Raw genomic sequence first — 24144 nt, 5'->3', positions numbered from 1 at the left:
AACACCAGATTTGGTGGGAGACAATACAGAAAGAAAAATGAAAAAAGTAATTACTTGGCTTTGGTCTTGAGTGACAATGAAATCAATGAATTTTGAATAGTAGTAAAGAAAAGTAGGGAGGAAATTTGCAAAGGAATGGGTGGAAGCTTGCTATTTTTCTGTATTGAAGTATGTTATGGGATGTTCTGGGGTATGTATGTATATATAGCAAGGGACTTTGGGACTTTAAGGAATGGTGAGGTCGTTCAATGAACAAATATTAAAAAGGAAGGAGAGGAACACAGTGAGAGGATCTGTGTAATTGAGGTGTAGAGAAGAATCTTTTGGCTTTACCAGAAGTTTCTTCCTAAAGAAAAAAATTAAAATAAGATTAAAAGAAAAACCTACAAAATAAAAGAATTGCAAGAAACACAGGGGAAAGACAATTGAAGGGGGTTGGGGGAAGGCTCTCAGATGTGAATTAATGAAGCATGGTTATTTCTGGAAGAAGCTGATAGAAGAATGGACAGACTGTCGTGAGATCAGGAGTTGGCAAAAAGGTGGGAAGGATAAGTTAATGATGGTGCTTTCATCAAGCCCATTGTGAAACTATAGGAAAAGTGTGTTTTCAGGACTGGTCTTGAGTAACTTTATCAGTATATATAACACTTGCTGTAATGCAGATCCAGCTGTACTTGCATATCACTTTTTTAAAAAAAAGATGTTTTAATTCTTCAACTTAAATCAGATTGAAACCTGTAGACCAGAGTGCAGTAGGTTGGAAGCTTGCAGGCTGTTTGATATAAGGTCGTTTCACTGACTTGTTAACTAGCATCTCATTTTGCTAATGGAACTTGTGTGTTTGTCCTGTAGAGTAATTTAATTCATGGCTAACTTGGAATGCAACAGTTTCTCACTACTGTTGATTGTCTTCCTTGGTAAGTACTTAAAACTTTTTATCTTTACTTTTTCAGGCTTGATGCGCTCCCGTGTCAGAGGGGCAGATGCAGCACAAGCAAAAGTGCTGACCTTTCTGGATAGTCACTGTGAATGCAATGAGCACTGGCTGGAACCACTTTTGGAAAGAGTAGCTGAGGTTAGTAGAGAGTTCTAAAGTAATTTCCCAAAGGAGTAGCCTTTAAATTTTAAAGCCATCTGTTTTATACTACATTAATTTTATGCATTTTTCTAAGGAAGCTTTTTCTCTGAAATGAGATGGAGATGATCGGAGTGTTCTGTGATTAAAACACGCTTTTTGTTCATTTAATCTGAACACAACTACATAAAATCTGAATATTTATTATTATTTTTACAAGCAATTCAAATATATGCTTCTTTGGTTCTTTAGAGACATCCTCAGTAAGTGTTGAAAATCTTTAGGGCAAACTATCGTTCTCCTCAACCAGTATCATATCAATGTAATTCAGTTTACCTGAGTATTTATGCCTCATTAAGATTCAGTGTGATAATAGGAGAGAGGTTAAGCTGTGAAACAAAATTCCTGCAGAAATTAGCAGGGACTATGGGCTCTCAGCTTCGATGAAAATGATGTTTAGTCTGTGTCCTGGAAAAGCAATTGAGAGGATTGAGAGTGAAAGTATAATATTTTCTCCAGGGGTTTGTTATACTTGTTAACTTGCTCTGGAGGAACTCGGTGGAATTGGAATGTGAATCAAGTGTGATCCCAAAAAGCACTGGGAAACACTCAAGACAGCAGGGTTTTTCATCTTTCTTAATTGCATTCCCTTTCGGTTAAACTCCCTTTTCTGGAAAGGCTTTCTTTTAAAATGCTTCTGGTCAAAATGGTTTTGTTAAGCTGCTCTGTCTTGTTAATGCCCAGTTCTTTGCTTATCCTCCCTATGCTTTTCTTTGCATCTCCTCCCAAAAGGGGGAGGGGGGCAGCGGTGGGAGTAAACCCCATATATTCAAAATGCCAGTGGAGAAGCTATCAACTCATGACTGATTTTTTTTCATTATTCTGTTTAGTTCTGTGATACCTTTTAGAATCGTAGAATCATTTTGGCTGGAAAGGACCTTTAAGATCATCAGGTCCAACTGTTAACCCAGTACTTCCAAGTCCATCACTAAACCATGTCCCTCAGCACCATGTCTACACATATTTTAAATACCCTCAGGGATGGGGACTCAACCACTTCCCTGGGCAGCCTGCTCCAATGCTTGACAAAGCTTTTGGTGAAGAAATTTTCCCGATACCCAACCTAAACCTCCCCCGGCGCAACGTGAGGCCGTTTCCTCTTGTCCTGTCGCTCGTTATCCGGGAGAAGAGGCCGACCCCCGCTGCCTACGGCCCCTGTCAGGTGGCTGCGGAGAGCGATCAGGCCCCCCCTGAGCCCCCTCCTCTCCAGGCCAACCCCCCCAGGTCCCTCAGCCGCCCCTCACAAGGCTGGTGCCCCAGCCCCTGCCCCAGCCCCCTGCCCGGCTCTGGACACGCTCCAGCCCCTCCACGTCCCCCTGCAGTGAGGGGCCCAAAGCTGAACACAGGGGTCCAGGGGCGGCCTCACCGGTGCCCAGCGCAGGGGGACGGGCACTGCCCTGGTCCTGCTGGCCACGCTGTGTCTGCTACAAGCCAGGATGCTGTTGGCCGCCTTGGCCACCTGGGCCCACTGCTGGCTCCTGTTCAGATGTCCATCAACCAGCACCCCCAGGCCCTTTCCCACCAGGCAGCTTCCCAGCCGCTCTGCCCCAGCCTGTAGCGCTGCCTGGGGTTGCTGTGGCCCAAGTGCAGGACCTGGCACTGAGCCTTGTTGAACCTCTCATACAGTTGGCCTCGGCCCATTGTATTTACTGTGTAGTCCAGAAATGCTGTAAATTGCCTAAGCGTATCGGCCATTAAAATCCTGTCCTGGAGTAGAAATAATTGTAATCAGCCTAAACCTGGACACTATTAATGTACCTAGAGCCGACAGAGCCTTTGAGCATGACTGACATAGCACTTCCTTCTGGTTTTTTTTTATGCCCGTTTAAAGTGTTGCAGGCTTAGAAGGATTGGCAGAATTTTTCTACAATGATTAACTAGGAGAATAACCTTGAAGACGTTAAGTATATCTCAAAAGGAAGTGGAGAATGCTTGTGGCTAAAGCATGGGTAGATTCTGGGACATGGGAACTGCTTTCAGACCTTTTAGTGTAAATGGTTTGAAACATCTACCTATTCATGAAATTAGAAGAGAAATGGTAGCTTTGGTCAACAAAACTCTGCTTTTAGTAAGGCAGGTATTTTGCCATTTACAGTTTTTCTTGTCTATGACTTTTTTCAGGGCATACTCATTTAAATTTCTGAAACTGATACGGAATATGAACGTTACTTTTTAATCATAATGGAATGTAAACCTCTTACTAAATTGCTGACAATTTTGTGACGATCCAGCATCACATGCAGTGTATTTGGTGGGAGGAACTGGTGCATATTTTGCTTTGTGCAGCAGCTACTATTTAGCAGCTCATGAATTCGAAATGTGCTCCCCACAATTGTCACCGTGATACGCACTAATCGTGTGTGCCATTGAATAGTTTGCAGCTGTATGAATACAGTTTTCCATTCTTAAAAACTTGATGTACTGTTAAATAATTGATGTGTATTTCCAGTTTATTTTCATGTGGGAAGATTCCCAACCAACAGGCATGTGTATTCATAAAGTAGCTTCTAAGCTTTCTGCTTGTTCAAATAATTAAGGTATGGATAGTGTTTACATATAGTGTATGATAGTTCTTTGTTATTTTAAATCGATTGAGTTTGCTCACAGTGCACACAGTATGTTACTTGATGTTAATTGGCAGCATTTTCTTGATAGTCTCTGTGACAAGAAGCTGAATAGACGTGAACTCATTTCTGCTCTGGCCTCAAAGGTAACTTTTTCAGGTCAGGGCTATTATGCATTAATACAGTATTTTCTGATGTACTGTTACATCTATTCTGTATCTGCTGCAAAGCAGGGGGTCGGATTTTTTTCCCCCTTTTTGTTCCAGAATTGCCCACCAGCATTTCATTCTGTCAGTTTTGGAGGATTAGTTGTGTGTGTTAGAATTTAAAAATTTATAGCTTCCAAGAAACATTCTGAATTGGATCAGTTCTACAATACTCTATCCCATGTGCTGTAACCAGTTTAGAAAGCTGTCTCTGACGTCTTGCTTGTGTTAGGAGCAGCTGAGACATCAAGCTCTCCTCTTCAATTGAAGGATGATCCATCCCACAGTTTTCTTCTTTGAGATGGTTTCTGGATTAGAGTATCTTTGTCTATTACTGTGCTGCTTTAGCATTCTTAGAGGGGTCTGACGCTGCTAGGGATTTTTCTTCAGCAATTTGAGCAAAGGCTTAAAGCAGAAGCAATGTACATAAAAGATGAATATTTTGGAGTACAGAACGCATACAGACACTAGTGTAACCTGGAGCTAGTGTGTCTCCTTCCCCTTTGCTCCCTCCTGGCTACCTAAGGCTCCCTTTTATGCCCTCTAGATTTTTTTTCTGTGTGCCTTTCGGGGAGATTGAAGGAGGAGACAGTGGAGATTAACCTTTTGATTTCCCCAAAATGTGAACATAGTAATAAGTATACACGGTCTTAAAGACTGATAACTACTAGCTATTTCATGAATACTTGTCTACTTGGCTTTTTCCATTTCAAATTTCTAATCACTTTGACATTCTATTCTTATAATACATCAGTTAGCAGAGAAAAATAAAAATTGAAAGTTTCTGGTGCAGAACTGAGCTAACCTGTTTTCTTAGCATAGCTGTAAATCTTACATCGCTTTTAGGAAGGTATTTTTAAACAAGGAAGATCTCTAAAAGGAAGAAAGAACTAAGATTAAGAAATGAGATACGGATTCCTTTTTCATATCTGTCTCAGATTTTTGTGACCTTGAACGAGTCAACTTTTGAGTGGCACAGTGCTAAAAGGAAAATATTTGTATTTTCTCTTCAGTGTGTCGTGAAGCTTAATCTTTGAAGTGTCTTGAGATTTGTTTTTTTGGAGGGGGGGAGGCAATGTATGTAGAATCTTGAGGGTAATTTCTGATGGTTTAAGAGAATAATATATAATAGTCTAATTCTCTAGAGCATACATAACTTCCTTATGAAATATTAAGATGAAATAGTCTGCTTCAGATTTCCAGGCACTAGAGATTTGCAGTATTCACAAGCTATTTCTTTCCATTATCCTCACCAAAAAGCACATGGTTTTCCAATTGTGTGTTCCATTATAAGTTATGGTGTCAACCCTTCAGAAAGATTTCTGCTTAAATCACGCTATGGATAAAGTATCTATCGTGCTTTAGGGTAATTTAAAGGGAGCAGCTGCTTCGTAGTGTTTTTAAGTGGATGAACTCCCTGGACTTTGGAGACCCGCAAGTTCTTTTTGCAGCCTCTGCATCAACAACTTTGTAGTGCCCTGCAAAGCATCACTTTAAGAACATGAATCTCTTGTCTGCTTTGCTGCTGAGCAAATCTATAATTTCAAATCCTGGAAGGAGCAGCATCTTTCCAAGCCAACAAAGTGGGGGTTGTACATCAAACTGGATGCTCACAATCTGGGTATTTGTTTGTTGGAGAAACAGCTGTAAGTTGTTTAAATAACAAGTTAAGTGTAGCAAGTGGTTTTAGCGTGGTGTTGCACTGATACTGATAAAACTAATCAGGCCAGCAGTAAAATTTAGCCTGGGGAAAACCAAATGCGTAGAGATGGTGTGGTACCTGCTTACTCAGCACAGTGGAGAAAAGTTGAAGCCTGATTGAAGCTCTGACTAATGCAATACCTGATAGCTTGAGCAACTTTTACCACCAGGTTAACTGTGCTGTGTAGAAACATTAAGAGAATGCAGATTGTTGTCAGAAAAGTTGTTGAGAAGTGGACATAGATGTATAAACTGTCTCAGTTTCAGCTAAGGAAAGGTGGTTTCATTTTTCTATTTCATGCTTCTGGGTGTATTGTGAATAAGCAGATAAGCTGGATGTCTTCTGTCCCATCAGTCTTTAAATAAAGGAGTTCCCTAATTCTATCACTATTTATAGAATGCCTAAAATAAGGTCATGGGTGCACCTGAAGTGCTTTAATGTTTGCTATGAAGGTGCAGTAAATCATAATTCCAAGTACAACACAGTTAGCAAGACTGTATGCTTGCTGCTGTAAGCATGGACTTGGCACGACAGCTACCAGAAACGGCAGCTAAAGATGTGACTGATGTGTGGTTGGTCTTTTGTTGTTTTGCTTTACACCAAGCTACTTGCTACATAGTAGCAGACCTGATTAGATGTTATATTACATCCCTCATAAAAGCAGGTATTTGGCCTGGGTGGTATAGCTGCAGTGATACTTAAAAGGAACGTAGAAGTCAGTGAGTCTTCAGTTTTTAGCTTAGTCTTCAGCTTGGATTCCCTTGGGTTCGCTTGGATTCTCCTTTTGGCTGAGACAGAAGTTAGTGGCCTTTTGCTCACTCAGGCAAAATGACCCTAGTAAATGCCAACTGTGTAATTAGGGCTTATTAAAATCAGGCTTATTAAAATCAGCACAGATTGAATAGTTACAATTCAGTAAATGAAAATGGGTGTTTAATGCCTTTATTGGACCAAGCAAAGCATTTGACTAAGAGTTGCTTTTAAGTCTCTTGTTATGAGCTCAAGCTATTCTTGTACTAGTTTGGTTCCAACTTGTTCTGTATAATACTAATTATCAAGGGGGGTGTATTGCTGAATCACTATATAGAATATATGTATTGTTGTTTGAAGGCATACTTATGAAATAAACATCTCCATTTTAAGGATTTAGGTTGATAAATTCTTTCTAAACGATGAGAACAGTTTGTCTGTAACAGTTACCAAGCTACCTCCTGTTCTTTCAAAATACATTTTTCTTATATTCACAGATTTGGTGATAAAATCTTCTGAAGTTATCTGTGCTCTCTGCATGGTGTTAAATTGTGGAACTCAAACTATTATTTTGAACTCAAGCAAAATGTTCCATCAAGCTACCATAGAAGTTACACTTCACTGTGTAAACGTAACTCCCCGCGCGCCCTGCCCCCCCCCTAAGCCATGGACATAAACTGGCTTAACAGTGATACTGCATTTCTAATATTAGATTAGTCTTTTTTTTTTTTTTTTTTGTTCCTGATATCTTGTGATCCTACTGGCTGATGTGTGTGGGGTTGTTGGAAAGATTTATGTTTTTTTTCATAAACTATTTTGATAAAAACATCAGCTAAAGTAATTAAGATTGCTCAGAGCAGTATACGAGACTGTGGCTGGACAGAGGAATGTGGTATCTGTACCACTGGAATCCTGGCTGCTAGAGATTAATAGCATTCATTAGTTTGAAGTGGTGTTAGAATCTCTTTTCTATCTGATTGTGAAGCGTGATTCTTCTAGTGTGAAATGGGTTAGCATTAACCTAAGACTTTTCTGATTGCAGAAAGGCCTAAGTGTTCCTTAAAGGTTGAAATAAGACGCTAGTACCCTTGTGTGGCTAGAGATTTGCCGTGGAAAATAGGAATTACCTGGATGCTTCTTTTCTTTGAGCTGGGTTTAAAAGTAAGGATGGAAGCGTTGTTTGCTCAACTGTCTTTAGAACTGCAAGTTTGCTGCCGCCTTCAAGAGCCAGTCAGAAGAGGGGGATTGCTTGAATATAAGTAGCCTAGAATAGAAAGAGGATTCCCAGCTGTATCATGTGGTTTTTTGCTTTCTGAAGCAGTGCTGAGCAATGCTGTTCACAGCACTGGCTGTTCAGAGCCACACGTTGGAGTAGGGGGAGAGCTGGGGGAGATGTGCTAATGAAATCCCTCTGAACTGTTCAACATCTCATCCTGCCTGTATCTTTATATATTGATCTCATTATTTCAATATTACTTTCTAATATTTATTCTAGGACAAGACCAGAGTTGTGTCTCCTATTATTGATGTAATTAATATGGACAACTTCCAGTACGTTGGGGCGTCAGCTGATTTAAAAGGCGGTATGTACCTGTACTGGAATACAGATTTTAAAAAACCAAAAGTATCAAGAATCAAAGCTCATAATCACTGCAATTGTGGAATTGGGCAGTTAACATACTGTTCTTCTTTCATTCTGGTTTTAAGTTCTGTAGGTCACTTGTTTCTTAGGCTTGGATTTGAATTGGCCTTATTGTCCTCTGCTTTAAAACAGTTAATCTTTATTATACTAATTCTTTTAAGTTTATGCTGCCTTTCACCAATATGCAAGACTCACTCCAATGTTTGTAGGATTGTGTAAATGTCAGAAGCGGCTTATGGCCAGAGCTTATGATTCTCTTTATAGATAAGACAGACTTTAATTGCTAGCTTAGAAGCCCATCAGCAATGCAGTGCCTATGAGTTTTTTTCAAGATGCTGGTTTGCTTAAAAAATTACACTACTTAATAAGCAGAAAGCTTTGGAATGTCTTTAAAAAATAAATGTTTTTGTTAGCCATGATCTGTAATTGTGACGAGTAACATGTGACCATGAAAAGTTGTTGTGTTTATACCTTTTCTGTTACAAAATTTGCTGTTAAATTGAGTTTAGAAGTACTACAGTCTCACTATATCTAGCTGGTGTAAACTGTTGGCAGCAAACAGCAAAAAGACTTGTGAAGCCCTCAATAAAAATAAAAATCCTCCCTTCTCCTTTACCAGAGGGGGAGGGCAACCACACACCAGAATTCTTACTCATTACGAATTTTTAAAACTTTCGCTGTTAGCAAGAATCTAACATTTAAAAGAGCTGTTCTCTGTGCCCCCTTCCCCCCCTTTTTTAATAGTTGTTCCTATAACCCTGGAAACTGAAATGTCTGCACAAACATATGAGCCATGATATAGAAATTACTCAGTGCTGTTCCCACAGTGTTCCAGCTTTTTCTGAATGGACTTTCTTGAGTGAGGAAGGAAAAAACAATTTCAAGTCTGTCTTTTCAGTTACTAGTCTTTAACTGGCCACCAAGCATTGTTCGGGTAAACTAAAATACAACATTATGCAAATATTGCTTTTATTTGCTTCAAGTTTGTCAGTGATCTGGAGGTGAGAGGTTCTATATCCTTTCAATTAATGTTTCGAAATAACACCTACAGGGCGTATATTCACAGTATGCTAATGTATGGTTCTGTGCTATTATCTGTGTGCCAGCTTTATTAAAACCTTAAGGCTTTTACCCAATCTGTTCATTATATCTCAAGTATGAAAATCCCCATACCATTATGTGGCTTTTATTGTTGTCTGCAGTAGGAGGAGAAATTCTTTCATTGAAACCCTTGATTGGTTCCTGCAGGGTTCATGCTCTTTAATTCTTCCCAAGTGAAGTGGGAAAAGATTGAGAGATCTTTTCGCTTATTACTGCTTTTCATGCTTCATCTTTGGAATTACGTTTCCCAATTTTTTATATTTTTTTTTTTTTTACTTTTTAATGCTAATTTTCTCCCCCTGTGCACAATAGAAATAGGTATTTCTTTATTACTATCTTTGAAGTGCATGAAGCCTCTGTACTTCTGGATTGAGTGAGAAGCTGTCTTTTTTTAATAATAATAGGAATTTTGCACATACCAATGTTTAAAGCTATTTGGAAATCTGTTGAAACATGAATAATATATTTCTTCTCAGTTCCCAGAGGACAGATTACCATGTTAGAGGCGCTACAGCATTTGGCATCACGGGACATTTTCACTGGGGCCAAGTCTAAACATGGAAACCAAAACTATGCTTTCAATGTTAGATACAATATCTGTGTGGCTGAGACAGCTGGGACAGCATTTGTGCTTGGTGTGTTTTGAAAGGATTTAGTAACCCAAGACAAGCAATTTAGCAAGGGCTACAAACTTTTTAAAGTGGACAGGGCTGAAACAATTCCCAAGTTTGGCCAATACTAAATCCAAGCACTTCAGGTTACAAATGGTGGGTTTTGGGTTTTTTTTTTTTTGCGGGGGGGGGGGGGGGTGGGGGGTGCAGAAGTGCTTAAGGGGCCCTGACAAACACTTTAATTACTGGAATAAACTGTAGTTAACTGAGATCTAATAATTTAGAGTATGCCTATGATGCAGTTTACACTGCATAGAATTTCATATTGGATATGCACTTGTATTTAAAAATACTCCTTTTACAGAGTTACTGATATTATCTCACTGAGTGCAGATTTTTCCCAGAGTCAGTGAAAATGGAGATGGAAAACCAGTTTTTATGGGTAAACAATTTATGCACTTGTTCGTCTTTTGTAGCAGTGTGTTGCGTTCCAAAAGAGACCCCTTGTGTTCACTGCAGTGTATGTAACTCTATCGCTTCTGCCGGGGAACAGTAGGGCTTTTCAAGTTCTCCCAGATGCTAGTAATTTTGCTGGCTATGTGTGATGAAATGCGACTTTTTAACTGCATGGAAATATTGGAGCTCATTTTATTTTTCATGCTGGAGGCTTTGCAGTACTATAGATTGTAGCCATTTCACTGTGTTGCTACTTGGAGTTTGGGAGTAGTTAGACAGTCTTTCATTTTTACAGTGCAACACTTCATGAAATACTCAAACATGGAGAGAAAGAGTTGGCATGCATGCTGTAAAGACTGTTCAGGATAATTTCTGTAGTGGGTGTGTGAGATAAATAACTTGTGAGTTAAAACGAAAACTGTTTCGTTTTTAACTTTCTGCATCAATCATTACTACGCACATTTACGGATGTCCGTTTACCTTAGCTTTTTCCCCATTTCCCCACAAAGCAGTTGCTTTATCTTTATGCTGGAGGAAGAAAACTATTGACATCTGTGGACCAGAAGTCTGGAAATCATTCATTACATGACCTCATAGGATCTAAATGTGTTTGGCAGCAGGCAGGCTGTACAAGGAGGATTTGCTTAGGTGTACTGGGAGAGGGTTATGGACCTTGTGTAGTTTTTTTAATAGACGTTCATGCTCAAAAACTGTAATGAAAGTGTTTCCTGTAGGAAGTTTGTCTTAGCAGCTGTGTATCATTGCCTAAAGGCGGTAATTCAAATGATTGTCAGGTAGAAAACTGCTGTAGGTGACCTACTGGTCTTGTCTATTCTAGTGATCTTTATGTTCTTCTGTCTTTAATTCAAGAAAGGACCAGACCAGCTGTTGCTGTGTGTATGCACATTTATGTACATTATGTATATGGGAAGTAAGATGTTGGTGCTCTAGTGCTTGCCTTAAGTTTAAAAAGTGATGCACTTAGAAGCATGCAGTGGGAAAGCAGGAAGCTAAATGAATGTTAATAAAGTAAGTGGCAGCTTATTTTATTACAGCTAACCTGTTGTGACCTTTATGATAGCTCCTGTTGACAGAGTAGTGAGTGTACTGCATAAAGCCTGTGTAAACATAAATATGTGATTTTTTTGATAAGAACTGAAATGCAATTGTACTGAAAGGACCGTTGGGAGCATTTGTAATGGCTGGAAGATCTTCATATAATGTTTTATTTAATGTAAGGATACAAGATGCTGGATTCATATAGAAGGCTTTTGCTTTGTCAGTTCTTGACTGGGTTTCCTGGAGTAATAGATGACAACAAAAGAAATAAAAGTTATTTTGTATTTCAGGGTTTTTTTTACCATCTTGTCAACTTCTTTACCTGTCATCTGGACTCCTACTTTGTTTTTTACCCAGAAGTTTGAACAAGTTTACATTTTTAATTTAAATTAGTTCCCAGTGATTTCAGTTACTACAAGTTGAATGATGATCACAGCCTTTTTTTAACATCCTACTCTAATATCTTCTTCTTGAAGGCTTTGATTGGAACCTGGTGTTCAAGTGGGATTACATGACACCAGAGCAAAGAAGAGCACGGCAAGGAAATCCAGTTGCTCCCATAAAGTATGTCTGTACCACCACTTCTCCCTTTAATAGATTGTAATTTGCAACTAAACAACTTAGAAATCATCTTTTCTGAGTCTGAAAGGGCATCTTTGCTATAGCTTTCATTAGAATTGAGATTTCATTTGTGTTTATGTAGCATATAGTGATCAGGACACATTATGAGACTCTCAGAAATAAATAGTATTTAAAAGAATACTTTAAAGCACACCAGTAGATGCTTTACCCTTAACAAAATGTAGATGTCACTTTGTTTAAAGTTGGTATGTTTTGAGGGATAAAAATAAATCGGTTTTAATGTTTTGTTGCTGGCACAGATTGCCACCCTTTAAGGAACATGTAGGCCAGCTGGAGATTTGGCAACTGCTTTAGAGGGTGGTCACAGCACTATATATGTCATAGAAATGTATGGAGACAGCATTTGAAGTGATAGCTGCAAAATAAGTTGCATTCGAAAGCATTGCAGATTTTTTCAAGGAGGTATTAACCTTGAGGTGCAAATAATACTTACCTCCCACTTCATGGTTCTGTATTTAATTTCATTTTTCTCCTCTGTTTAGGACACCCATGATAGCTGGTGGGTTATTTGTGATGGACAAATCCTATTTTGAAGAACTAGGGAAGTATGACATGATGATGGATGTTTGGGGTGGAGAAAACTTAGGTATGTATATTACTTACCTTCGGATCAGTCTTGAAAGAAAGCAGGTTTCATCATTGCCTTTGCTGTCAGTCATGGTCTTCCTGATTTTCTGCAAAGAGGGTTAAAACCAGCGTTAAAATTTCATATGCATTGTTGGCAAAATCCAAAAGGTTTATTACAATGAAGGAATTAAAACAAGGTAGGAATTATATGCTAGTTAGGAGAGAATAAAAGTATTTCATTAAGCAGTGATATTTTTTTGTAATGGAAGTTGGCTGATAAAAAAATGACAGGATATAGATAGGCAATTACTTTCAGAAATGCTGTCTTGTTTGAAAGTCACATCCTCATCTAAAGTTACTGATTAAATTGTTTAAATGCTGGCAATAAAAGACATGTGTTAAGATGTTGCTAAAATGTAATCATGAAAAGTAGAGCACAGGAGTTCATGAGCTTAATACTCTTACATATACCTTAAGAAATCAGTTATCTTAGCTGACTGAAGAGTAATCTGTTTCTTAACATCAATAATACGGCATCTATACTTAGTGAGTTTTTGAACTTTATACCCCTACTTTAGCCCTATGAGATAATTATTGGTGAGAAGGCATTTTTGCTGTAATTACTCATTTTCAGGTGTTTGAGTGGGATTTAGGGAAGAAGGAGGAGGGGCTGAGAGAACTTGTGCTTTAGCCATTTCTCTTTTGACCTGGTGGTTAGATCTGGCTTTGGTAGGTATTTTTTGGCTCTCTTCGGCATTACCATATTGTACAAAGTTTTTTTTTCCAGTTAAGACTGGTGTACTTGTATCAAAACAAAGAAAGATTTGGGAGGAGCAGAACTCTACAACTTCTGAAGACTTGCAGTCTGTCATTTATTTAGTTTTTTAGAATATCTGAGATGCATCTCTACCCTAAGTAGTGTGTTTTGGGACCAGTTCTAGGGATAGAAACTTCTCTACTACTGCACATGCTAGCTGAAAATCCTAAAATACCTTGGACTTGTGAAAACCCATAAGTATTTTGAGTTATTGAAATATGCATTTGAGCATATGCTTGGCCTACAAGGAAATGTCTGCTGTATACAGCGCACTAAGGATGGAGACATGGTAACCAAGTATTTACCAGTCCTGTAAGAAACTTGAAGGCTTGAAGAGGCATTCTTACAGTCCAGTCTCTGACCTTCCCATGCAATACTCAAAGAAACCTCTTTGGTATTTTGAACAATTCCTTTCTGTGTTTCTGCTTTCTCACTATTTTGGCTGTAAATTGCTGAATTGTATTCATATAAATATCGTAATTTTTCATTTTTTAATGTCCTGGAAATTCGTTGTATAGATTTACTATAGCAATACTTGCATTTGCTCTGAAAACCTCTTTTGCCACTAGAGCACTTAAGTATGTGATTAGCTGCAAGCATGTACTTGAGCGACCAATTTTTTTCTGAAAACTTAGCAGCTGCTTTTATGCTTTGATAATTGAGGTCTTGATAGCAAGAAAGGGCACAAGAAACAGCTCCTCACTCAAGGTGAGAAGACTGCAGACGAAAAGCTGTTTATGTTGCTCCTGCTGCATTCTGTTCCCCCTCCTCCATGGGAAGGAGGAGGTGGAGACTTTGGGGTGCCTTTTCTCTGCTCCCTGAACAGGCAAGGTCTGTCAGTACATCCAACAGTTCATGATTTGTTCATAGCTGCCAGACTACCTGCAGACAAGTAGAAGTCATATGGCATATGATTTAATGGGCAGTAAATGGCACGTGCACCAGATATCAGAAATCTGTGATGTGCAGTTTAAAATTCAACATGCACGCTCGTCAGGCCTCTTTGCTCTCGAGCATTTCTCTGGATCAGTGGATGATATTACATGCAGATAACCTGTTAGATGGACTTGCAAAATAGTTGTATACATTATATTTATCCTTTATGAAACCTAGCATTTTTGCTTCAAGCATGTACAGAGCAGCTGTTACGTGAGATTTTGTTCACATATTAGTATAGACTCAACTTTACAAATTTCAAGATGGGCCTGCAGTGTTTTGCCTACATATGCAAAGAGGCAGCTCTTACCGTGAAGATGCAGTGCATTTTCAGATTGTTGCTAAATGTCACGGGTAACATGAGCTTGCTGTACAAAACATGGAACAAGGTTTGCTCAGTCTTGTCTTGAATTCATAAACTCTAATTCTTAGAATCTTTACCATGCTTTTTGATAAGCATGGGAGGATTGGAGTGTGCTGAAGAACTGGATAGGCCGTTGGAAGGTTTGGGTCAAATTTGAAAACCTAGATTTGTCTTAATTTTGCTAAAATCAGGGAGTAAGACATTCCCCGTCTTCTATATTGATGGCACACTACGATAAAAAGGGCAAATCTGTTATCGAGAGGTGTAAAATAATCTCATGCAAGAAAGTTCAACATGCTGTTCATGCCTTTTTAATGAAGAACTGTGTCCATTGAAATTGTAAAAAAATAGTAACATTATGTCTCACACTGTTCAGGTATAACAAAAAAGATGCCTTAAGGATGTTCTTGGAGGGAGGTTTTTTGTTTGTTTTTGTTGCTGTACATTCCTTTTTCTTTAAAATTCCGTGCAGGCTTTAGAAGCCATGTTGGTGCAAATAAGTATTAGTTTGCTTCTTCCTATTCAGTAGTCCTATGTTCTTTCCCATAGAGCTATTTTTCATCATTTCCACTTTTTTTTTTTTTTTAAGATTCTTCAGAATCTAAGGTGCTGGGAAGTATACATGTAGTTTTACATTTCTGGGAATTTATGGAGGGAGAATTAAGTTGATGTACACACTAAGGCAGCTGTGAATAATGAAAAAAGTTGACACAATATTTCTAAATTACTTCTAAAACAAAAATACTTTTTCAATGCCTGCATACATTCAATAGATGGATTAAACCATTAAAATGGATTAAACCTTCAAATGAATTATTTTTTTTTTAAAAAAGAGCTTTAGCCATACTACATTGGCCTTTATTTTTAACCAGAATCTCACTTTACCTCATGAGGCATGTATTTCCTAACACTTAAATAAATCTAATACGAGTTTTCAAGCATTTAGTTTGCATTTGCCTGCCTAATGCAAGAGCCTTTATCTTCGATCAGATCTCCCAGTTGTCTTTCACCAGGCTGTCTGTACTGAGTGCAGCATCCCCTCATGCTGGGCTAGTATCTGTATGATCTTCATAGCAAAGCTACATAAATAATGTTTCAGAGTGGTACAAGAAGACTATTGCTCTTGTGCTTCAACAATTTGAGCAGTATGGGACCAGATTTGAGCTATATATGGGAAAGCCTGAAGTCATCTGTGTGTAATTTACTGTGGTAGAAACACAGAAGTGCTTTTGTTACTAACCTGTTTAATAGCAGTGACCAGTCCATTTACTGTGATTCTCAATTTTTTTTTCATTATAAGCTCAAAATAAGAGGTGTAAGACTGAAGTCAGTGCCATGAAAAATGTACAGGGAGAATGTCATGTTCAGTTGACTTAAAAATCACTTTTGTTTGTTGTCCCATGTTAAGTCGACTGGAAAATCAAGACAAGTTACTGGCAAAGACAATATTGCCATTAATATTTTTGGAGGATGATCTGCCTATAGATTGGGCTGTTGACTGTCTAGGATTCATGAATATGCCTAATTGGCCCTGATGCAATGGAATTTATCACTGAAGGAGAACAAATAGGAAAATAACCTTGTAAAAGCAAAGAGCACTCAGCAGAAACACGGTTAACTTGCACTGTCAAAGCTGAAATCACAGCATTTCTTTTCTCTTCCTCCTGGATAGACCATCAAAATGACATGCTCTCTAACCTTTGGGTTTTTTTGTTTGGTGTTCTTTTGGTATGGTTTCTTGTTTATTTGGGGTTGTTTAGTTTGGTTTTGGTTGGGGTCCATCACACACACCCCCTCACCCCACCCCAATTTAATTTTTTAAGTAATGCTATTTTTATGACTTATTTTTGTGTGTGGGAAGAAGCCTTCTGGGGGAAGGAGTGGCACTTACTGCACGTCATAAAAGGTAGATGCTAACCTTGGAGCAGCTTATTTATTTTCTTTTTAATCTGTGGAAAGATACTGAATGATTATGAAGAGGCTTGAAAGTAAGGGTGGCGCTCAGTAACTCATTGCAGGTGCTGGACTAAAGGGGTCATCATCAAAACGGGAAGAGCACTCCTGGCAGCACCTGTCTTACTGTGCTTATTTGAAATGAATGAGGGAAAATTCTCAGTCAGCACTAGGTGACTTCTGCTATGAAAGGTCTAAGCTGAGAAAGGTGTGTAAATATTTCTAGACCTTCTTGTCCCCCCTAGTTGGGTTAGCTCACTAGATTGGCTTAGAAGTGTACTGTCCACAAACTTCAGTTTACAGAAGTTGCATCTTTATTCAGTCTGTCTTCAAATCAAGATTGACTTGATACGGCTTCTTCCATGGCCAGTATTTGGGAGTGTTTTGTTGTCTGCTATAATAAATCAGCAGCTTGCATCTATTGTTTTATCATGCCTTGACTTTTGTCCACAGTGTTATTCCATCTTTAGCTGAAAAAAAATGTATTATAACCTAGATCATTAATTTATCTGTTAAGTGTATCTGCTGTTGCTTACCCTTTAGATAAAGCACAGTAATAGCACATATAGACCTAACTTTGACAAATCACAGCGTGGTTTATGAATTTGGGGAATGCTGGTAACCTCAGGTAAGAGAAGACATACAGGTTTGCTTCCGGGTTAATATGATTATTTCTCCTGAGCTTGGAGAATAAGAAATGCTCAGATATGCCTTTGTTTATCTTAGAATTTCTCAGAAAACTATCTTATTGATCTCCTCGGCATTAATCACTGAAAGCCTTCTCTGTAAATAGTATACTACGAAATTACAGTACTTTGTGATATTGGTCTTTCATGTTTTTCAGAGATCTCATTCAGAGTTTGGCAATGTGGTGGGAGCCTAGAAATCATCCCTTGCAGCAGAGTGGGTCACGTATTCCGCAAACAGCATCCTTACACGTTTCCCGGTGGGAGTGGTACTGTGTTTGCAAGGTAGCTGTTCAGTCTTCGGCTAAATAGCAATGTTTTGAATTTCTTCAGATGATCAGCAGATGGCAGCAATTTCATTTTAAGGATCTTTAGAAATACTTGCAATATTACCTAGCTTGGGAAAATACTAATTAAAAGGAAGTTAAAGACTTTAAGGCAACTACACAAACGAGAGAAGAGCCTGAGAGTTAAAAAAGGGAAAACTTCTATTAGGCACAGCCTGAGCTGGAAAAGAAGGAAATGCTTAGCTTGGTATTCTATCAGTTATGAGAACTTTGTTTATTTGGCTTTAAAGAAGATTCAGAACTGTCTCGTAAATCTTCATTTTATAGAAACAGTTTCATCATTCACTAAAAGCCAGAATACACTGTTACGGGTATGTTTTCCTTGCTTTTTGTCAATAAATGATCAGTATGTGATATGCAAATGATCATGTAGACTGATCCTGGCATTGGTGCCAGTCTGTTGGCAGCTTCATTCTATGCCATATTTTCCTTTCTAGTGTTTAAAAATTATTTTTCTACAGAGCTAAGAAAATTCAGTATTAAGGGTTTAGATTAATATGCCTGTTAATTTTGCTTTGATTGTAATTGATAGTGTACAGTAGTAGCTGAAATACCGAGCTATTTCCTCAGTTTCTCCTCTATAGAATGAGAATAGCAATTCTGATTCAGGTTCACAGAGTTTAATGTGGATGAAATGTATTGTGTGAGCATATGTTGGCTGTTTTGACCAAGGCGCTCTCAGTTGTAGCTGAAAAATCACTGTAGGTTCTGGTTTAGAGAATTGGACTGATGCACAGAGGACTGAGGAAGTACAAGTCTCAGCTGAAGATTCTGTGGGTTAAAAGCTAGAAATTAAAATTTTGTTTATCCTTGAAGGGGTACGGAGCCCAAACTGTTTAATGTGAAGAAACACAGTAATCATGGACACATTTAAATTCATAAGAACGTTCTAAGCTGCTGGTGTATTTGGACTCATTTTTCACCTAAACTGAGGAACCTCCTTAGGGTGTAATTCTTCACTTCCATGCTGGTTATGCCACCAAGATGATTCTAATGAATTTAAAAGTCTGCTACAATAAAGTCACTGTCCTATTTCTTCCAGTAGTTATAGCAGGGATTTTTCTGGCCCCCTGTTCTTTGAGATATGTATTTTATGCCGCAGTGAAAAATGAATACTATACCTAGGGGAAAACAAAATCTAGCAATGAATTATCCTCGCTTAATACATCACATCTCTATTCCAGGATTTATAGTGTGCATCCAGAGGGTAGAAATATCTACCAATTAAACTGTGTTACATAGGCTTAGGATGTAAATGTTTAAGTTTCACAGTAGGTTTTAAAATGACAGTGTCGTAACAAGGAGCATAGTTAGTAGCACATAAATTGTGCAGTATTCCTGCTCCTCTGTAGCTTTTCCATCTTTGGGCTGTTGCCAAGATGCTGCTTTCCTTGTGATATGAGGAGGTATTTAAAGATACCTCATGAAAAGTAGGAAGAAGGTGTGGCTGTATGCGTGCAAGGATACAGCAGACGGCAGAAATGCATCATGTTAGCAAGGGTTGAAGACTCTGCATTCATACTGGGATTAAAGCTTTTAGATTTTGTTATGGAGTCAAATCATTGTGATTTGATCACTTGAATGTCCTGACAATTACTATGACGGGGTTTTCTGAAGTCTCATTGTGTTTTCCAGTTGTTGTGTTCCAAATGAGTTTGAAAAGAGCTCCCACATGTACCTGAATGGTGAGGACAGCTGAAGCTTGCAAATCAGTGTCTTGGAAGCTTACACCCCTTTTCAGATCTGTATTTCTCTGCAGGTGTTCTATTACCTGTGTCCTTAGCTGTCCAGCTGTTTCAAATTCTGAAATGCTGTTAAAATTCCTTGTTTTATTGGGATTATTTTTGAATTGACGTAGAAAAGTTGAATATCACTTAAAAGCAGGGTTGACAGTTTGCTCCATATTTGAAGGTTTCCTTTCAGCTTTCTTGGGTGTCAAACCAATGCAACAGAATGCCTTAAAATCAATTTTAGTGATGAGAGAATGAGAAACCTAAGGTAATGGGATACCCTTGTAATACAGCTATTATCAGGTATGTGTAGGACCATGGTGCCAAGGAACTCGGCGCATGGAGTCTGTGTTGGTCCTGCAGTTAGGACTTGTTAGCTTAAACCATCATCTGTCCCTTGACTGTGGTCAGTTTATTCTGGATGCGTTTAGTAAGCATCCTGTTTTTAGTGGACTAGTCAGTATGCGCTGCCTTTTGGTGGCCAAAACTGGTGATTCTGGACGAGAGGCTGGGAGTCCTGTTTCACAAGGAGGAAGCCCACATCCTGGCTTTGTGGTGTGGGCAGATACAGCTTGCGTCTGGCAGGATTTAGGCCAGTGGACACTTCTGCACCACTTCAGATGAGCTCATAAACCTTGCAGACCCCAGTCTGCTCCATACAAAGCTACCTCTGATTGCTCGGTGCTAGGTTGTATTAACCTACCACTTATTAACCTAACCCAGCAGTGCTGGGTGCTCCCTGTGCTGTGTTCCTTGGTACCCTGCCGCCTTTGGGCTCTCACTAGTTTAGGCACTTCTCAGGATCTACGCAGTTCCTGTATTCGTGGCACACTAAGCCTGAGCTGTTTGTCCCCAGGTATGGGGACGTGTGACGCAGGCATGTGTTCTGGCTTTGAATGTGTCTTTGGAGTTGTTAAACCCTGGCAAACTGAACAATTCCTCTCCCACCACCAAAATCCGTTTGGCCTGTGGGCAGCCAAGCCGATTGCTGAGCAAGCAACAGGGGCAGGTGCTGAGTGACTGGGTGATGCTCACACAGGCCTGAGAGACTGCGAGTGAAGGTAAACTGAAATAGCTCTCTAATCTGGATTGAATAGGATTTTGCTCACAAAAAAATTAAAGGAAGCTTTGCAAGGAAGAAAACAGTCCTCAAAAAATTGATTGAAGTCTTTTGTGTGACCTTTCTTTTCTTCCCCACGTCCTTCCTTCTTAGCAACCCGCAAGAAGAGCTCACTGACTATTTTTTGTCTTTTGGATTGGAAAATCATATTAAAGAAGTTATTGGCTGACTGAGTTTACTCCAGTTGCTTTAGATGAACTTACTGCCAAATGTAAAATAAGCTTCAGAGCATGGCAGTTGCAAGTGAAATAATGCTTAATTTTCTAAGCATAAAGTTATGAACAATGGAAGTAAATGAGTTTTATATGGAAGCCAGGGAATGGAAAAAGGCATTACCCTTTGCAACCCAAAAGGAGATTTAAAGACACTAGTTACATAAATACAGGAATTTTAGTTAGAGATGTGTTTGATTAGAAGTAAAGAACTTGGATTACTGTTTTTCACATTTATTGCAGTAATTAATCTCTCTTGAATTTTAAAGCATTAAAAATAGAATTTTCTAATTACTGGTTCTCCTCTGTTACCTCGGCTACAGCAGACTTGCTTGGTCATGACAGACTATATCTTTTTGGAACTTTGAGTGCTCTGGTGGTAGGAATAGGATGAAGACTGAAAATGTCTTGCCCATGTTAGCACATCTGGTTTTAGAAATTATTAAATATTGCCAGTTGTTGAGTTTAAGTTTTCAATTAGCTTGCTTATCCAGGTGAACACTCACTGAATTTGCTTTCTGTCAAGTTATTCTTATAAAAAGGAAAAAACCAAAAACCAAACCACCACTTACCAACTTCTTCCATTAAGTTTGCAGAAAGAACTCCAAGATGTATATTCTGCATGAAAACCTGAAGCAGTGATGAGTGTGGAAAAGACATAAATTTAATTCTGAATGCATTGATTTCAGTTATGTTACACTCTAATGGTTTTTCTATTACTTGGGTCTTTAATAGGGAATCTTCTGCCTGGCTTGAGGCAGCTGAATATGTAGTACTAGGAAGAATTAAAATGAACCCAAAGATAAATGACATGATTTAATTACAGCTGAAGAAAATATAACCTATGTGTTTCATATGATTGTCCCTAGAAATACACGCAGGGCAGCAGAAGTCTGGATGGATGAGTATAAAAATTTCTATTATGCAGCAGTGCCTTCAGCCAGGAATGTACCTTATGGCAAGTAAGTCACAAGTACTTCTGTGCCCTGTTCATTTACTCTTCAGGAGACAGCACCTTCTGAGGTGAAAGCAGTGCTAGCTGTCATGTATTATCTCTTTAAGATACAGTTCTACTGTTCTTGAGTGTTCTCTATTCTTTAATGTACATAAAGACAGCAGCCTGACTTTGAAAACTGCTCCTTTTTTCCCCCTCTAGTATTCAAAGCCGAACGGAACTCAGAAAGAGACTTAGCTGCAAACCCTTCAAGTGGTATCTTGAAAATGTTTATCCTGAGTTACGGTGAGTTTTGGCTGAATCAGAGATAGTATGGAATGCTCTCTCTTCCCCCTGCTCCCCCCGCCCCTTTCCCCAGAAATCATCAGTTTCTCCTTCCTTGGTTGTCGAGGGTGGTTGGTTTTTAATTTATTTGTGAAAGTAATGCCTCACGTGGGCTTTTTTGCTTTTGATTTTTCTTAGTTCCATTCCTAAAGAGCCGTTTTTCCCTAGTAAGGTGCTTTTTCTACTTACTGCAACTACGGTTGCACTAACAGGTGTGTTAGAGAGCAGTGCCTGAAGTTAGTCTCCTACAGGAGCCGTTTGCTCAGGAGTGCACTGTTCTGTATCCTGTTGTCATCCCTTTAAAGCTTTTGCCTTTGCCTAAGCGCAGACCCGGCTGAGCGAGGAGACGTTCTCAGTAATGGGAGTCAGCAGGCAAGAGGGCCGGGGATGCTTGGCAGACTCTAGCTGTTTTCTGCTCTTCCTGCCGCATGTTCTCTGTCACTGCATAACCATTAACTCAGCAGAGCAGGGGGGAGATGAGAAGAGGGGAATGAGGGGTCACGCTGCTAACAATTTCTGTAACATGAATTAATCCTAACTCATGAAAAATCCTTGAGGAGGAGCACTTTTGAAAGAATAAAATGTTTCATGTTCAGTAACCCATTAGTAAGTGCATCAGTCAGATCTGAGTCTATAAACTATTTTGTCTGCTGTCAGCCTAACGCTGGTAGTGTAACGGCAAGATGCTGTGTGTGGTTTATAAGAATACTTGTTGTTTTTTCCTGGGGGCACTTCATGTCAGTGGAGTCAGGTAACTGCTAGTGGCATACAGGCTTGGAATGCAAAAGCACCAGCCATTACAGCCCTAGTGAACCATGTACACAGCCACGCTTACTGAAGTGTCTCGTAAACCAGGATGATGCTGAGGAAGTAAGTTACTTTTGTTTCATTTGTTAGGAAAAGTGTCTTGCGAGCTGTCCTGGAAAATGTGCTGCCATAAGCATTCCTTAAGTGTAACGTTGTCTTACTCTGTGTCATCTCTTGTGCTCATTCTGCTGGCCTGAATAACTATACTCATAGTATAGTATATTTGTATATAGTGTATATACACACACACATATATATGTATATAGTATATAAACTACATAGTATAGTACATCTGAAATCTTAAAAGGAGCAAATACGCCCTTGCTTTACTGCTTGACATGAACTCACAGACTCTACTCCACAACTGAACTTTGTTGAATGGCTTTGCCTAGATATTTCCATCCTAAATGAGTGCACTTCATGTGCAACCATTAGAAAACAGATATTAGCAAAACATTGATTGGTTTGGGTTGCTTCTTTAATTCTTAACCCCTTTTCTAACACTTCAGTAAAAATAGTCTGGGAAGAATATAGAATGTCATATTTTTGCCACAAACTAGCTTGGCTGGGGGAAAAAAAAAAAAAAAAAAAAGAGGGCTTGATGACCTTAACTGATAGCTTGAGTGACCTTACATGATGATGTTAAGTCATCTTCAGCTTGCTTTTTGTGCTGAGTTTCTATGTTCATCCTCATTCTCTGGTATAAGTCTCTTTGTATTCTGTCCTAAGCTTGCAACTTTATTCATGTTTGATCGGTTCATGATCAGGTAGTTGCCTTCCCTCCTCAGAAGATGATTGAGATTTCCAGATAGTAATAATCACTCATCTTTAACCTGTCATCTTAAAAATATTCTGAGTGAAGACAAGGAGTTGAAAAAATAACTAAAGAAACTGAATTAAGCAGATATTTCTGGTTTTATTTTAGGGTACCTGATCATCAAGATATAGCTTTTGGGGCTTTGCAGCAGGGTACCAATTGCCTTGACACTTTGGGCCATTTTGCAGATGGTGTTGTTGGAGTTTATGAATGTCATAACGCCGGGGGAAACCAGGTCTGTATGCCATTCATTTTTTTTCCCTCACGATATGCGATCTTTAAAAAAAAAAAAAGAAAATGAAACTTTTCAACTCAAGCAGGTACTATGTGCTGGTGATAGGAAGATGAACCCAAATCAGCAGATCACTAGTTATAACAGATTAGCTAAATAACTTCTTCTTAAAATATAATTTTGCATTTTCAGGATTAGAACCTGAGCCCAGAGATTCATTAAGTGTGCATCAGATTATCCCTTTCCTTTGCCTTTATAAATACTTGCTTTTACACTAGAGGCCAATAATTTCTTTCCCAGGAGTTTTATGCTTGTATATAAAGCTTTTTTCAGCATATTGGTGTTTGCTTTTTTTAGGGGGGATTTTTGCTTAAGAGAAGATTTGGGTTGTGTTAAGCATATGGCCTAA

The 24144-nt window shown here is 38.8% G+C and overlaps 1 protein-coding gene across 1 annotated transcript in view; it reads left to right on the top strand.

The window, feature by feature from the left end:
- Nucleotides 1-24144, top strand: part of GALNT2 (polypeptide N-acetylgalactosaminyltransferase 2) — a 98784-nt gene that overhangs the window by 66969 nt on the left and 7671 nt on the right. Inside the window, exons 7-14 of the mRNA XM_056343543.1 lie at nt 954-1075; nt 7853-7940; nt 11703-11790; nt 12351-12454; nt 17350-17476; nt 21470-21562; nt 21757-21840; nt 23612-23738. Of these exons, the coding sequence (XP_056199518.1) occupies nt 954-1075; nt 7853-7940; nt 11703-11790; nt 12351-12454; nt 17350-17476; nt 21470-21562; nt 21757-21840; nt 23612-23738 (833 nt within the window). The remainder of the gene's footprint in view (nt 1-953; nt 1076-7852; nt 7941-11702; nt 11791-12350; nt 12455-17349; nt 17477-21469; nt 21563-21756; nt 21841-23611; nt 23739-24144) is intronic.

The sequence above is a fragment of the Falco biarmicus genome, chromosome 6, assembly GCF_023638135.1.
Source record: "Falco biarmicus isolate bFalBia1 chromosome 6, bFalBia1.pri, whole genome shotgun sequence".
In the NCBI taxonomy this organism is placed as follows: domain Eukaryota; kingdom Metazoa; phylum Chordata; class Aves; order Falconiformes; family Falconidae; genus Falco; species Falco biarmicus.
Note: the sequence above shows the minus strand (reverse complement) of the source record. Positions and strands in the feature narration are given on the sequence as shown.